Source organism: Aspergillus pseudoviridinutans (genome assembly GCF_018340605.1).
Source record: "Aspergillus pseudoviridinutans IFM 55266 DNA, scaffold_9, whole genome shotgun sequence".
In the NCBI taxonomy this organism is placed as follows: Eukaryota; Fungi; Ascomycota; class Eurotiomycetes; order Eurotiales; family Aspergillaceae; genus Aspergillus; species Aspergillus pseudoviridinutans.
This window is the reverse complement of record NW_025091289.1, coordinates 643,103-656,906: the sequence shown is the minus strand read 5'-3', so window position 1 is coordinate 656,906 and position 13,804 is coordinate 643,103. Positions and strand designations below refer to the sequence as shown.

General features: G+C 51.0%; 3 protein-coding genes across 3 annotated transcripts; all 3 read right to left on the bottom strand.

Annotated features, from left to right (window-relative positions):
* Window positions 1-255: 255 nt before the first annotated feature.
* On the bottom strand, window positions 256-2,052 carry Asppvi_011050 (putative histidine acid phosphatase; the record flags this gene model as incomplete). Its single annotated transcript, XM_043306886.1, has 8 exons — window positions 256-461; window positions 525-645; window positions 694-923; window positions 998-1,368; window positions 1,421-1,528; window positions 1,584-1,702; window positions 1,752-1,885; window positions 1,944-2,052. 8 exons carry the CDS (start codon window positions 2,050-2,052, stop codon window positions 256-258), a joined length of 1,398 nt encoding a protein of 465 aa, XP_043162821.1.
* Window positions 2,053-2,565: 513 nt separating this feature from the next.
* On the bottom strand, window positions 2,566-4,431 carry Asppvi_011049 (uncharacterized protein; the record flags this gene model as incomplete). The annotated part of the gene is made up of 7 exons (XM_043306885.1): window positions 2,566-3,162; window positions 3,215-3,469; window positions 3,519-3,578; window positions 3,632-3,777; window positions 3,886-4,077; window positions 4,141-4,185; window positions 4,239-4,431. The coding sequence occupies 7 exons, from the start codon at window positions 4,429-4,431 to the stop codon at window positions 2,566-2,568; spliced, it is 1,488 nt and encodes a 495-aa protein (XP_043162820.1).
* A 1,558-nt stretch (window positions 4,432-5,989) lies between these two features.
* Asppvi_011048 (bifunctional carbamoylphosphate synthetase/aspartate transcarbamylase) lies at window positions 5,990-12,880 on the bottom strand (the record flags this gene model as incomplete). Its single annotated transcript, XM_043306884.1, has 3 exons — window positions 5,990-6,046; window positions 6,107-12,093; window positions 12,154-12,880. The coding sequence occupies 3 exons, from the start codon at window positions 12,878-12,880 to the stop codon at window positions 5,990-5,992; spliced, it is 6,771 nt and encodes a 2,256-aa protein (XP_043162819.1).
* Window positions 12,881-13,804: the final 924 nt, after the last annotated feature.

The following is a 13,804-nucleotide window of genomic DNA, read 5'->3' as shown; positions in this document are numbered from 1 at the left end:
TTCTATATTACTGTTCCTTGACGGACTGCAAGTCTTGATAGTGTCTTCATTGTTCTACACAAGCTACACACTGCCATGGGCAATCTTCAAAAGAGAGCTTTATGCAGGCGAAAAAGCCCATAATAATCTCAACGACCGCCTGCCTCTAAATAAATTATGAAGTACCATACATTGTGAATCATAAAAAGGAGGCAGTAAGGACTGTGTAATGAATAAAATGTTACAAAGAACAAGAAACCAGGCAACTGAATGAGATCAAGGCTTGACAACACTCAAGAAAGGAAGGGTCAAGTCATTGAAGAAAGTCACAGCTCCGTCTGAACCGGCGGTGGTAATATTGCCCTCGGAAAGGCCACAGACCGATGCAAAGGAACCGTACTGCTCCCTCTTCTTGGCCACTAGCGCAGTATACTGGTCGAGCGGGCAGCTGCTTCCAGGTCCAGAGCGGCAAGACGGAATGGCTATGGACATTAGTCTCGCTGCAGTAATATTATACGGCGGCAGATGCTACGGGACAAACTTACGATAGACAGCGTCATTCAGGAGAATACGGACATTAACCGAGCTCTTGCCGTGGGATGTGCAGTTGAGACGCTCGAAGGCGATGGTCCCCCGCATGGGGGTTATGCGAGTGCTGACGTAGATCTACCGGCAACCGTTAGAGCTGACTTGGATAAGGGAAAAGCAGCATACCCTTTTCTTATCCATTTTATCAGCGGGAAGAGCTTCCTGCTCGTCGAAGACGCCTAGGAGAGAGGCGAGCTCGTTGATCTGGTTGTCGTGCGTGAAGGCGACGATGAGAGGAGGGAGCTTGCTCGTGCCGGTGGTCGTGTTGGCCGTCGCTGCTGGGCCGTCCTCGAGCAGGTTGACGATGCCCTGGAGGACGGGAAGCATGACTGTCATGTTCTTTCCAGCGCCGGGACCTGAGATTAGAATGGATTCAGCGGCTGTCCATTTCATCCCGTCTTTTTGTACTATTCGTATAGGGATCACTCACCCGTGCCGTAGTAGTAACGAAGATCCTGACGGTATTCGTACTGAAGGATTTCATTGGGCGTGAAGACATCGCACCAGGGGCTGGTGCTGCCGGTAATCTGGGTTTCGAAACCACAGAGGTACGGGAATATCGAGACTTGGTCATCGGTTAGAGTGAGGTTACCAGAGATCTTCTTGTTGAGTCTTTCGGTGATGGGTGGCAGATAAATCTTGTCCCACGTCGAGGCATAGGTTCCTCCGCTGGTGTCCATGAACTTAGGGCACATGTCGGATGTCGCAAGAGAGTTGCCGGTGGCTGCTGCAACGTCCGCATTGACAACATAGACGTCGCCGTAGGTGGAGTTAGGTCCGAGGTAGCCACGAGCAAAGAGCCTGTTAAATATTAGGAGAGTCTAGTGTTGCAGATAGGGGTTCTCTGGAATACCTAGCAGAGTCAATAGTGCGCTGATATTTGTTCGCCCACAGCAAGAATGGCGTGTTGTCTTCGTAGAATGAAGGGTACCGAAACCGAAGATCAACTCCAAGATCGTACCTATCAATGTATCAGCGTCGTTTTGCAAAGGTGCTGGCTGACAAAAGATACTCACAGTTCTTTATACCCAGTGAGGGAGACTTGCGACATCTGCTGAGCAGGGTATCTCAGCACCGGAGTCCAATCGGAGATAAAGCTCAGTGACCCAGAGGCTTTGAATTTTGCGGATTGGAACTATATAAATTCAGCAATTGAACGATTTTACGATGCCGAGGAAACATACAGCATTGTAAAGCGCTTGCCACTGTGCATAGGCACCAGGATCAGGGTATCTGCTGCCATGGCGGACGACGTAGATCGCCTGATCAATGGAGCATTGATCTGGAACGTCAGACGAGATCTTATTGACATCAGGTCCTATTCATATAAGAAGATCAGTTTAGGAGAACAATATTGTTTTAAGGAAACATCATACCAGCGAACCATGGAGAGTTAGCTCCCAGGTGCTCAAGAGGCTCCAAAGCATGAACTGAGGTTGCATAGCCCAGGCTTAGAAGCCAAAGAGCCTGAAGAGTCGGTCTCATTCTCGGATTAACTCCCAATTGAGACGATGTAAAGAAGAGAAGATATCTGGCTGTGAGACATTTCAACAACCCCCATGGTGCGATTCGTGGTATTTAAGATACCCAACATCATCCTCCTCGAAAACAAGCGTCGAAGACGGACAAATTCGATCCATCGCGCGTCAAGTGTCTCCACCGGTTGTTGTAGCCGAAGGTGATGTCTCGGTTGTCCCGGTTGATTGTTCGACGGTGGTGAGAAGAGGAAGTTTAGACTGCGGAGTGTTGACTCGGCAGGCCGTTCACCTACAACAGATCCGCCACGTGCGTCCAGTAGCCGTTGGGCTAACCAAGCACTAGACCACGCGTTCAATCTATATCCTTGGAGCTTAAATTAACTAATTTTGCGTTTCTCGGACCGAATAGGTTGCTGATACCCAAGATAACGCACTGGACGCGTGCTATAGTAATCCACCAAGAAAAACCGTACACCAACGCCAAGCACGACGTGAATGCCGTTACATTTGATGAGCATGGTCAAGTCTGGAAAATCCATCGAGAATCTCTGTCTCCCTGGAAATCGCCTCCTGCATCCCCGATATCACCAATAAGTGCAGTGATGCCCTTTGCCTCTCTCTCCTTAGCCTTGCCGAAGTTCTCCCGGTTCAGCACAACCCACAGGACACTAACCACAACAATATTCGCAAGAAGGTACCCTAGTGCAAATCCATGGCCAAGATAGTAGCGCGGACTGCTTTCAGTCCGATAAAGTTGCGTGCCCATCACAGCTCCCAAGTTCCCGATAGAGATCTGCATCGMGTTGGCTATAGCCCGTTTGGTTTGCCCTGAGACGTTGTTGGCCGGCCAAGACAGCACGATGGCAACCGAAGGGTAGATGCCGCCAGCGGCGAAGAAGACCCCAGCGTAAGATACGGACGCTCTCTTTGAAGTGAGGAGAAGGATGTATCCGATGCAGGCGAACGCGGTGGAGCCAATGATGAATGGGGCGCGACGCCGAGTGCGTTCAGAGAGGATTGCGACGGTGATTGTCAGAGTGAATCCCAAGGCATAAGGCGGAACAGTAAGGAGTTGGGCTTGGGCAGCCGAGTAGCCGAGTTCCTTGATAATCGTAGGCTACATCTATAGTCAGATCGCGGCGTAGTCTAGGGCGTCGACGCATCCTTACCATGAACAGCGATAGTGTGTACAAGGGCAGAGACATCGTGTGAAAGCAGAGCCCATACAACCAAACCTTAACATCCCTGAACGCATCAAACACCGCCGTCCAACTGAACTTTTCGTTCCGAGTAGCATCACTGTCGTTCGTCAGGCGGAATTGGATAAACGCGCGCTCCTTGTCTGACAAGAACTCTGCAGTTGCAGGGTAATTGTAGACCCAGAAATAAGCGACAATGGACATGACAACAGTTGCCAGTCCTTCCTTCGAGCTAGTTAGCTCAAATCATAATTTAAAAACGCTTGCGCCGTACCAAGATAAAGATCCATCTCCAGCCATTGTAGCCACCAACACCACGCATATGCGCAATACCCTGGCATATGGTCAACGGGAAGTCAATTTTCCTCTGGTTTGCGATGTACCAACCCAGGCAAGAATGCCTCCAAAAGCGCCAGCGAGCGATGCCGCGCTGAAGAAGAGGGCCACGCGATAGTGCTGCTCATTTCGCTTATACCACATAGAAAGATAGAAGACGACGCCCGGAAACAGTCCACTTTCAGCAATCCCCAGGGCTACAGACGTCGAAGCGCCACGCCTCAACGGACTACAAGGCCCCTTGAGACATGGGCCCCTTTCGAGTCAGAACTTCTTTTAAACATATGCAACGTTTATCAATTTACCTGTCCGTGATGTCAGATAGCCAGCGTAATTCTGAACGATTCCAAGAAGCGTGGCAACAATGCCCCAGACCAATGTCAGGGTCGGGAGCCATATCCGAGGTGTAGTCCTCTTGAGCACGATATTGGAGGGGACTTCGAAAGCGACGTAACCAATAAAGTACAGTGTGAGACCTGTAAGGTACATGTTGCCCGCTTTAAAACCACACTATCGTCAGCATAAAATCCTGCGAACAGCCGGGGAACAAGGCCACGCACTCATTCCAATATCCGTAGCCATACCCTCCAAGCGAGCGTTGCCAACTAGAAGCTTTAGGTAAGCATTTTATAATGACTTTTGATTAAAATCTACGTACCATTGCTTCTGTCTAAGAAGGACAGAAGATATAGAATTGTCAATGGTGGAAGCAATCGGTAATCCAGCTTACGCAGCAACGCCTTTTCATTGATATCGAATTGACCTCCTTCGAGACTGCTCTGGGAAAGCGAATTTGAGTTCACCGGGAGCGATGCACGGTTTGAACTTGTCTTTTCATCAACTAGAGCCATAGTTTCGAGCAGCTCTACCTGGTCGGGTGTTGCTCGAGTTGATGGTTTCCGCTAGAACGGTATCGCCCGGGACAGGCAATATATGGCTATTAAGATCGTTCTGAGGGTGCATTCAGGCGCTATACGGCATACAGGACACAGCACACCATCCTTGTCGTAATTGCGCGATAGGGGCATTATGACGGACGCGGACTGGGGAAGGACGATCGCCGGATAGACAAAGAAAAGAAAAAGCGTCTGTCGAATTACCGACAAATAATCCCGACCGAGACAGCCAATGTAAAATAGAGCACTCTTTGTGCAGACTTCTAATAGCCATAGTTGATGAGCAATTGGACCTCCGCGATGGCGAGATTGCGGAGGTGGAGTGCTTATTTGGAGGTCGACGCATAAAGCAACGACTATCGTCGTCGAACCGCAGGAAACAGGGAAAAGGGTCAACCGTCTTGTTTGTGGTTTGAATTCGACCTGCCTGCGCGTGCGCTCTCACAGCGGCCAGGCCAGATTCTTCTGGCTTACTCCATATCACGCCATCCGCACAGGTAATGGAATCATTGCCAGCCATTGTCTAAGAACGTTGCAGCACTAGGGCCAGCGATATTCTGGGATATACATATTATAAGAATATCCCTATCTCCGTCGTCGTCTAAATAGCTACAAGTGAGTATGAGAGAAAAAACGGCTATCAGAATTTGTCACTGACTCACATTAAGGGAGCCGTGGCGCGGAGAACAAGTCGTAAAGGGAGTTGGGAATGAGATGCTCCTGTTCCCAATGTCCACATTAGGAATTCAAAATGGATTCAATCGCAGAAAAGAAAGTATATGTCCTTTCGTTCGCCATCCTTCGCCAACTCTGTGCATATCCGAAGCAACCAATTTGGGATCCGGATTCTACAAGATCTATTGTTTATAGTGTAAATAGATAGGAATGAAAGATCAAAGGAGGGTAATATGAAGTAGAACTCAAGTCTCATTGAAAATGATGCAGAATGATTAAGATGCATCGATGAAAAGGGTATCTCTGTATGATAGCTTTGCAGTGTCCTGTCCCACCCAGAAACCTTGACCGATAAACGCCCGTTTGAAAAAATCCCAACCCATCCGAGAGAAATCGAATCCAAAACCAATAACCCAACCCATGACCGTCCCAAATCCACGCCCGAGTAGAAAGGAAAAGATGAAAAGGAAATAAAAGAGAAAGATGAACGATGAAAGAAAAGAAAATGAAAAGCAAAAGAGAGAAAACGAAAACAAACACCACATAAACCACACACCACACACAACACACAAAACACACAATACACCCCAAACATACAACACATACATAACACGTAACGGGATCATGTGGTTCATAAGAGAGATTCATCTAATCTATAAGGCGAGTATATCTAGTATTCCTCGCGGAAGCCTACGTGTATAAACACTGCATAACTTTTCTGAGACATGACATGAGGTGCTGAAGGAACATCGGAAAACAAAAAAAGAGAGAATTAACGGAATGCTTGACCACACGAGTCATCAGCGTCCCTCGTTCCCTATATAGAACATGAGATGACCTATGGTGCCAGGATCAACGCAAGCAGAGCCATACGGCAGTAGAGGCCATATCTCATCTGTAGATATAAGTCAGCACAACTCGACACACTAAAAGACGAAAAAGAAAGGCCACTAACCTGTCTGAAGTAAGCCGCCCGCTGGTCGAAATCAACCTCCTCGGCGATCTCTGCATTCCTAGGCAGGGGGTGCATCACGACCATGTGGCTCTTGGCGTGCTTCATGAGAGCGTTGTCAATGATGAAGCTGTTCTTAAGACGCTCGTACTGCTCGAGATCAGCGAACCGCTCCTTCTGTACACGAGTGCAGTACAGGACGTCGGAGCGTGCAACGATCTCTGGTGTCAGCTCCTCAGCCTCGAGCACCAGCTGTCCTGATGCGACGACCGTCTGACGAACCTCCTCGGGAAGAGAAAGATCCTTGGGCGCAACAAGCTGGACGCGCACGTCATAGAACTGGAGCAGCTTGATGAGAGAGTGGATGGTACGTCCGTATCTCAGGTCACCAGTGAAGGTGATCGTCAAGCCAGTGACAGTTCCCAGCTCTTCCCGGATGGTGAAGAGATCGAGGAATGCCTGAGTGGGGTGCTCGACGCTGCCATTTCCGCCGTTGATGACCGGCACTGGCGAGAATTTAGCCGCTGTCTCAGCGCTGCTGGGATCGGGGTGACGCAGAACAACGGCATCTCCGTAGCAACCCAGGGTGCGGACGGTATCCTGCAAGGTCTCACCCTTCTTGGTAGAAGAGTGCTCGGTGGAGATGGCAATAGTCCGTCCGCCGAGGCGCTGCATGGCGGCGTCAAAGGATGCCGATGTGCGGGTCGAAGGTTCATAGAAGAGAGTGGTCAGAACACGACCCTTCAGAATGTCAAGGACACCCTGGCGCTGAACGCCGAGGCGCATCTCCTGAGCCACCGTGAAGAGCAGGTGCAGGTCAGCACGGGTGAACTGGTTGACAGAAAGAACATGTTTCTGTCTGAAGGTCGACCGCGACAGCAAATCGCGCAGGGAGGAGGAAGTCTGTACAGGGGCGTACAGAGGAGGACCGAGCTCATTGGCGGCCGACTCAGCGGGCCTTGGCTTGAAAGAGCGACCAGGAGTTCCAGAAATCGACAGCCTTCTGTCAAGAGAACTCTCCGGGCGAGCCTGGACCATGGGAGACATTGCCTTGACAGATGGAGACGCAGGAACAATACGATGGCCAGACATATCTGTTCCCTTGGGAGCGTCACTAGTCACTTCACCATCGAGGCAAGAGGTCTTGCCCTGGAAGGTGACCCGTTGAACAGCGCCCCGCAAGCTCTTGCCATTGAAGGGAGACCAGTACGGGCTCTGGAAGATGTATGGGCGGTCAACTTCGATCTCGACAGAACTGTCGGCCTGGTCGTGAAGCTCGAAGATCTTCTTGGGGTTCTCGTAAAGGCGCGAAATAATATCCTCAACGGTAAGGCGACCCTCTGACACTGCGGTGAAGAGCAATGGCAATGACTCGGCAATACCAGAAACCGGAGAAGCCTGCTTACCAGCGAGCTGGAAGGGGATACTGCCGATGGAGAAAACATCAATGGTGCCCATGTGCTCCCACAGGGCCTTCTGGTCCTCAGCAGACGGCAAGGAGTTGCAGTCGGGGAAATCTTCTCTAGAGAGGAAGAGACAGAAGATCGAGACGTCGCAAGTGACCTTCAGACCCTTCTCCTTGCTGAGAGCGATGAGGTTGATATCTTCCTTTGAGGTGACGCTCATGACGTGGATGTTGCGGTTGTGGAGGCTTGCCAGCAACAAGATAGACGCMAGATCGGTAGACTTGGCGTCGGTGATCATAGGCTTGTTCGAGGGCCACACAGAGAAGTGGTTTGTCACAGCAGTGACCTTGCTGATGTTCCCAGACAGATGGTTGAAAGGAATGAACAGAGCGCCCACCTCTCCGGTGACTTGGCCGACCTGCTCGGAGTTGGTAGAAGTCGCCACAACGGAGAAGTTGAAGTCACAGTAGGAAGCCTTCTGAGCATTCTGTTGGGCAACTCTGAGGGCGCGAGCATCCGTGACAGAAGCCTCGACACCCACGGGCATGACGCGAACCATGCTGAAACCAGCAGCAATCGAAGCCTTGGTGACAAGCTCAAAGTCATTGGAACCGGGAGTGACCAGACCAGGGACAAAGGCGGTTGTGTTGATCAAGCCAGGCAAGATGATGGTGCGATGGCTGGTCTGATAATCAATGGTCTGCACGTTCAGGGCGTAGTGGCGGGCGATGGCTTCGATCAAAATCTTGGCGTTCTTCACGTTGGTGACTAGAGGAGTTTGGTAGTCGACGGCCATACGACGAGTCCGATAACCTTTACTCATGTAGTTCGCAGGACGTCTGAAGCGGTTGTTGGAAGGCAAGTTGATGTAAAGGTCAATGAGGTTGTTCGCCAAGTGCTGAGTAAGGGAGTACTCGGACTTAAGGTCATCTTCCTGGCCAGGAAGAACCTCCAGATACTTGACAGGCACTCCATTCTCCTTCAGGAAGTCGGCGGTACCAGAGGTAGCAAAGAGATTGAATCCCAACTGGTGCAACTTCTTGATAGACGGCAGCATCTCCATCTTCTCCTTGTAAGAACCAATCGAGAACAAGACGTTCTTCTTGGGAAGACGGAAACCAGTGGAGATCAGAGCTTTGAGGTAAGCTTCGTACTTGTCGCGCCCGAAGGAAGCAACTTCACCGGTAGAAGCCATCTCAACGCCCAGAACTGGGTCGGCACCGGAGAGACGAGAGAAAGAGAACTGAGGGACCTTGACACCAACGTAATTCTTAGGGATGGTCACTGGAGGGTACTCAGCAAAGGGCTTGCCAATCATCGCCTTGGTAGCCATCTCAATCAGGTCGACGCCCATGACCTTCGACACGAAGGGGAATGAACGAGAAGCTCTGACATTGCACTCAATGACCTTGATATCGTTGTCTTTGGCAATGAATTGAATGTTGAAAGGACCAGTGACATTCAGAGCGTTTCCGATCTTAGCAGTAGCCTCTTCGATACGTCGAACGGTCTCAGGGGAAAGATCCTGAGGGGGCAAGATCAGGGTCGCATCTCCAGAGTGGACACCAGCATTCTCAACATGCTCAGAGATGAAATGTCCGACCATGACACCGTTACGAGCGACAGCATCCATCTCGATCTCTTTGGCGTTTTCTATGTACTTGGTGATAACGACAGGGTGTTCGCGTGAAACATCAGCCGCCTGGTTGAGATAGGTAGCGAGATCGTGCTCGGAATAGACGGTGTTCATGGCAGCTCCCGAAAGCACGTAGGAGGGCCGGACAAGCACTGGGTAGCCGACCTTGTCGCAGAATCCCTTGGCCTCCTCGATGCTGGTAAGTTCCTTCCAGGCAGGTTGATCAACGCCGATACGGTCAAGCATGCGAGAGAACTTGTAACGATTCTCCGCGCTGTCAATCATCTCAGGAGAGGTACCCAGAATATTGACATTGAGCCTGTGGAGGGGCAGGGCGATGTTATTCGGGGTTTGACCGCCCATCGAAATGACCACGCCACTAGAGGACTCCAGCTGGTAAATGTCCAGAACAGTCTCAAGGTTGATATTTTCGAAGTACAACCGGTCAGCTTCATCGTAATCGGTGCTGACAGTTTCAGGGTTATAGTTGACCATGACGGTCTTGTGGCCCTGCTCACGGAGGGTCCGAATGGTCCGCACAGAACACCAGTCGAACTCAACAGAGGAACCGATCCTGTAGACACCAGAGCCCAAGACCATGATACCATTATCGTTGAAAGCAACATCATGAGCAGATGCATTGTATGTGAGGTACAAGTAGTTGGTCACTGAAGGGAATTCAGCAGCGACTGTGTCAATCTGCTTCACAATGGGGACAATGCCAGCTTCAACACGTAGCCGCCGGACGGAGAGCTCGTTCGAACTCAGGAACTTGGCGAGTTGGCGATCGGAGAAACCTAGCTGCTTCGCCTCGCGCAGAAGAGGTCGAGGAACAGTAGTTGCATTGTAGGTGCCCATGAGCTTGCCGAAGTCACTCAAGCGCTTGAGTCTGGCGAGGAACCATTTATCAATCCTAGTAAGCTTCCAGATATCATCGACGCTATAGCCAGCAGCCATGGCGTTGGCAATGGCGAATAGACGTTGGTCTGAAGGTGTCTGGAGCTCTTGATCGATAGACATCAATGCGCTGGTTTCATTGAACCCTAGGTTGTGGAAGTCAACGGAGCGAATGGCTTTCTGAATAGCTTCCTCAAAGGTACGCCCAATGGCCATAACCTCACCCACACTCTTCATCGAAGAGCCAAGTTGGGTCGACACGCGGGTGAATTTCTTGAGATCCCAACGGGGAATCTTCACCACACAGTAGTCCAGGGACGGCTCGAAGCAGGCACAGGTGACCTTAGTGACAGAGTTCTTGATCTCGTTGAGAGGAATGCCCAGGCCAAGCTTAGCGGCGATGAAGGCAAGAGGGTAACCAGTGGCCTTGGAAGCAAGGGCAGAAGATCTGGACAGACGAGCATTGACCTCGATGATGCAGTACTCCTTTGAGAAGGGGTTCAAAGCATATTGGATGTTGCACTCTCCGACAACACCAAGGTGGCGAATGACATTGACGGCGGTAGTACGCAGCATGTTGTAATCCTCATCAGAGAGAGTCTGGGAGGGTGCAACAACGATAGAGTCACCAGTATGAATACCGAGTGGATCAAAGTTCTCCATGTTGCAGACAGTGATGCAGTTGTCCTGGCAATCACGGACTACCTCGTACTCAATTTCCTTCCAGCCCTTCATACTCTTTTCGATCAGAACCTGGGGACTGACGGCGAAAGCCTTCGTACACAGCTCCTTCAACTGATCCATGTTATCAGCGAAACCACTGCCAAGACCTCCGAGCGCATAGGCAGCACGGACGATGACGGGGAATCCGATATCCTCAACAACTCTGAGAGCCTCCTCCAAGTTGGAGGCAGACGCAGACTTGGCGCACTTCTCGTTGATGGACTCCATGCTTCGCGCAAAGAACTCACGGTCCTCGGTTGTGATGATGGTGTCAATGGGCGTACCAAGGACCTTGACACCAAGAGATTCGAACTCATCCTTGAGCTGGATACCAACTTGGAGAGCGGTCTGGCCACCAAATGTGACATAGATGGCATCAGGGCGCTCGTGCTTGATGACCTTACGCACAAAATCCGCGTTGACGGGGAGGAAATAAACCTTATCCGCAAGACCCTTGGAAGTCTGGATAGTGGCAATATTGGGATTGATGAGGATAGTGTAGATTCCTTCTTCCTTCAAGGCCTTGATAGCCTGGCTACCGGAGTAGTCGAATTCTCCGGCTTGACCAATGCTGAGGCCACCACTTCCGAGGATCAGAACCTTCTTGACAGAGACACGTGGCGATGTCTTGATGTTCTCGGCCTTTGTTCCACCAGGGAAAGAGACAGGCTTCTGAAGGGCATCAGAAGAGGCAAGAGTGTCCTTGATAGTGTTGATGAACACATCGAAGAGATACTCAGTGTCCCGGGGACCAGGAGTGCTTTCGGGATGGAATTGCACACTGAAGAAAGGGCGGCTCACATGCCGGATACCCTCGTTGCTGCCATCGTTTGCGTTGACAAAAAGCTCCTCCCAGCTCTCGGGAAGAGTTGAGGAATCGACAGCGTAACCGTGGTTCTGGGAGGTGATGTGGCACTTGCCCGACAGCATGCTGGTACAGGGGATATTGTGACCGCGGTTACCAAACTTCATCTTGAGCGTCTGGGCACCAACGGAACGAGCAATCAACTGGTGACCCAAGCAAATACCAAAGACAGGAGTCCTGCCCTCCTCCAGGGTCTTGGATAGATTGTTCACGGTTGCAGAGAGCATCGCTGGGTCACCGGGACCGTTCGACACGAACAGACCATCGTAGTCCTTGCCGGCAAGCTTCGGGAAATCGTAGTCCCACGGTACAACGAGAACCTCAACACCACGAGCAAGCAAGCAACGCAGCTGGTTGAACTTCATACCAACGTCCAAGCAAAGGACGCGAACTGGGCGGCCAGAGGGGTGTTTGAGGGCGACATTCTCGGGGGGTGTGAAAAGGCGAGGCTCACGGATCGAAACTGAGATTATGTCAGATATCGAACCTTTCAAAAGTGCATTTCCGATTGTCAAAAACCTACCTTCGCTCACGAGGTTCTTCTTGTTTGGGTCTACCCATTCGATCTGTTCGAAGGATGACCTCCAGCTGTCTTTATCGCCCGGAGTCACCTCCACGACGCCATCGGCGATTTCAGACTTTGAAAGCATCATGCGGCCTAGCATGCTACCCTTCTCACGGATGCGCTTGGTCAGAGCACGGGTGTCCACGCCGTGCATGGCGGGGACGCCCTGCTCCTTCAGCCACTGTCCTAGAGACGACTCGGCGAGGAAGTGAGAGTAATCCTCTCCGGCGTATGTTGCAACAACGAGAGCTGCAACATGGATCTCTGTAGACTCGAAGTATTTGGGCAATGTCTTCAGAAGCTCGTCCATGGTCTCACGGGAGGGCACACCGTAATTGCCCACCAGAGGAAAAGTGATGACCAGGATCTGACCGCGGTAGGAGGGATCAGTGATCGACTCTGGGTATCCCACCATACCGGTCTGGAAAACCAGCTCTCCTGCCACGCTCTTCTCAGCACCAAAGCTGTAGCCCTGGTAGACTGTGCCATCCTCGAGTTCGAGGGCGAACATCTTGCCGCTGCTGCCTCTTACTCGGGCAGAAGCAGGCGCAATCACGGCTCCATTTCCTGACTCCATTGATGGGAGTGGCTGCAGTTCCTTGTTGATCTGACTGTAGGACACGGCCCCTCCAGACAAAGGGCTGGAGGGGAGAGCGACCTCGTCGTTACCGGCGGACTGTGGCATTGCGGTATCTGATGGGGGAGGGAAAGGTCCTCTCGGGGACAAATTGGCAGGGTTTTCACTCTACCGTAGCATCAGCAGCCTCCAAGACTCTTCTTGATGGTAAGAATAGAGGAGGAGGAGGACTGTTTCTCTACTGCTTCAGCACAGGAAGAGGAATACAGAAGAGGGGAGAAGAATTCTCGTGCGAAATGCAGAAATAAAATTTTGTGTATGGGGTGCTCACGAAGCTCTCTCATTGGACTGATTGTCTTGACCGATCCGGGGATCGGGGTGATTCTGCTGGCCTTTACCGCCCGCAGACTTTTTTTCTCCCTTTCTTCCATCGCTCGTCCCACGGAAAGGTGCTGCTGAATTCGATAAAGATGATACTCGATCTCACAGTACACCAAAATCTACATACGCAAGAATAAATCATAAGTTGTTTCTCGATTCTCAACAACCAATTGATCGTTTATACAGTATCTAGGTAGTATTCAGAGCAGAAAACAAGCGAAGCCGCGTAGCTAATTTTCCATGCCACCCTTGGCAGACGCAAACTATGCCAGGCTTTCCAATCTATCCCTCGCCACTCACTACCCAGATTCGGTTAGTTGCCTCTTCGAGACCTTGGACCAGAGCAAGGAAAAGTTGCAGGCGGTGAGCTTTTTCCAACACCTTGTCTCCCACGACTGCTCCGTGCATCAGTTGAGGACACATGCAAATAGATAGCTTCGATATTGGTTGCAAGCCAACTGAGCATAGACAGTACATGAACTTATTCAAAAACTTACCTGGCAATCGGAAGACCGTCAAAAGGTGTCCTCTCTGGTGAGTTCTTCTCACCAGAGTCGCGGCTCTGTAAATACGAAGTACCGAAGGCAGGGATTTCACCTCCAAGCCAGTAATAAACCAGGGGTGGGGGCGCTTCCACTCAAGGCCCCATAT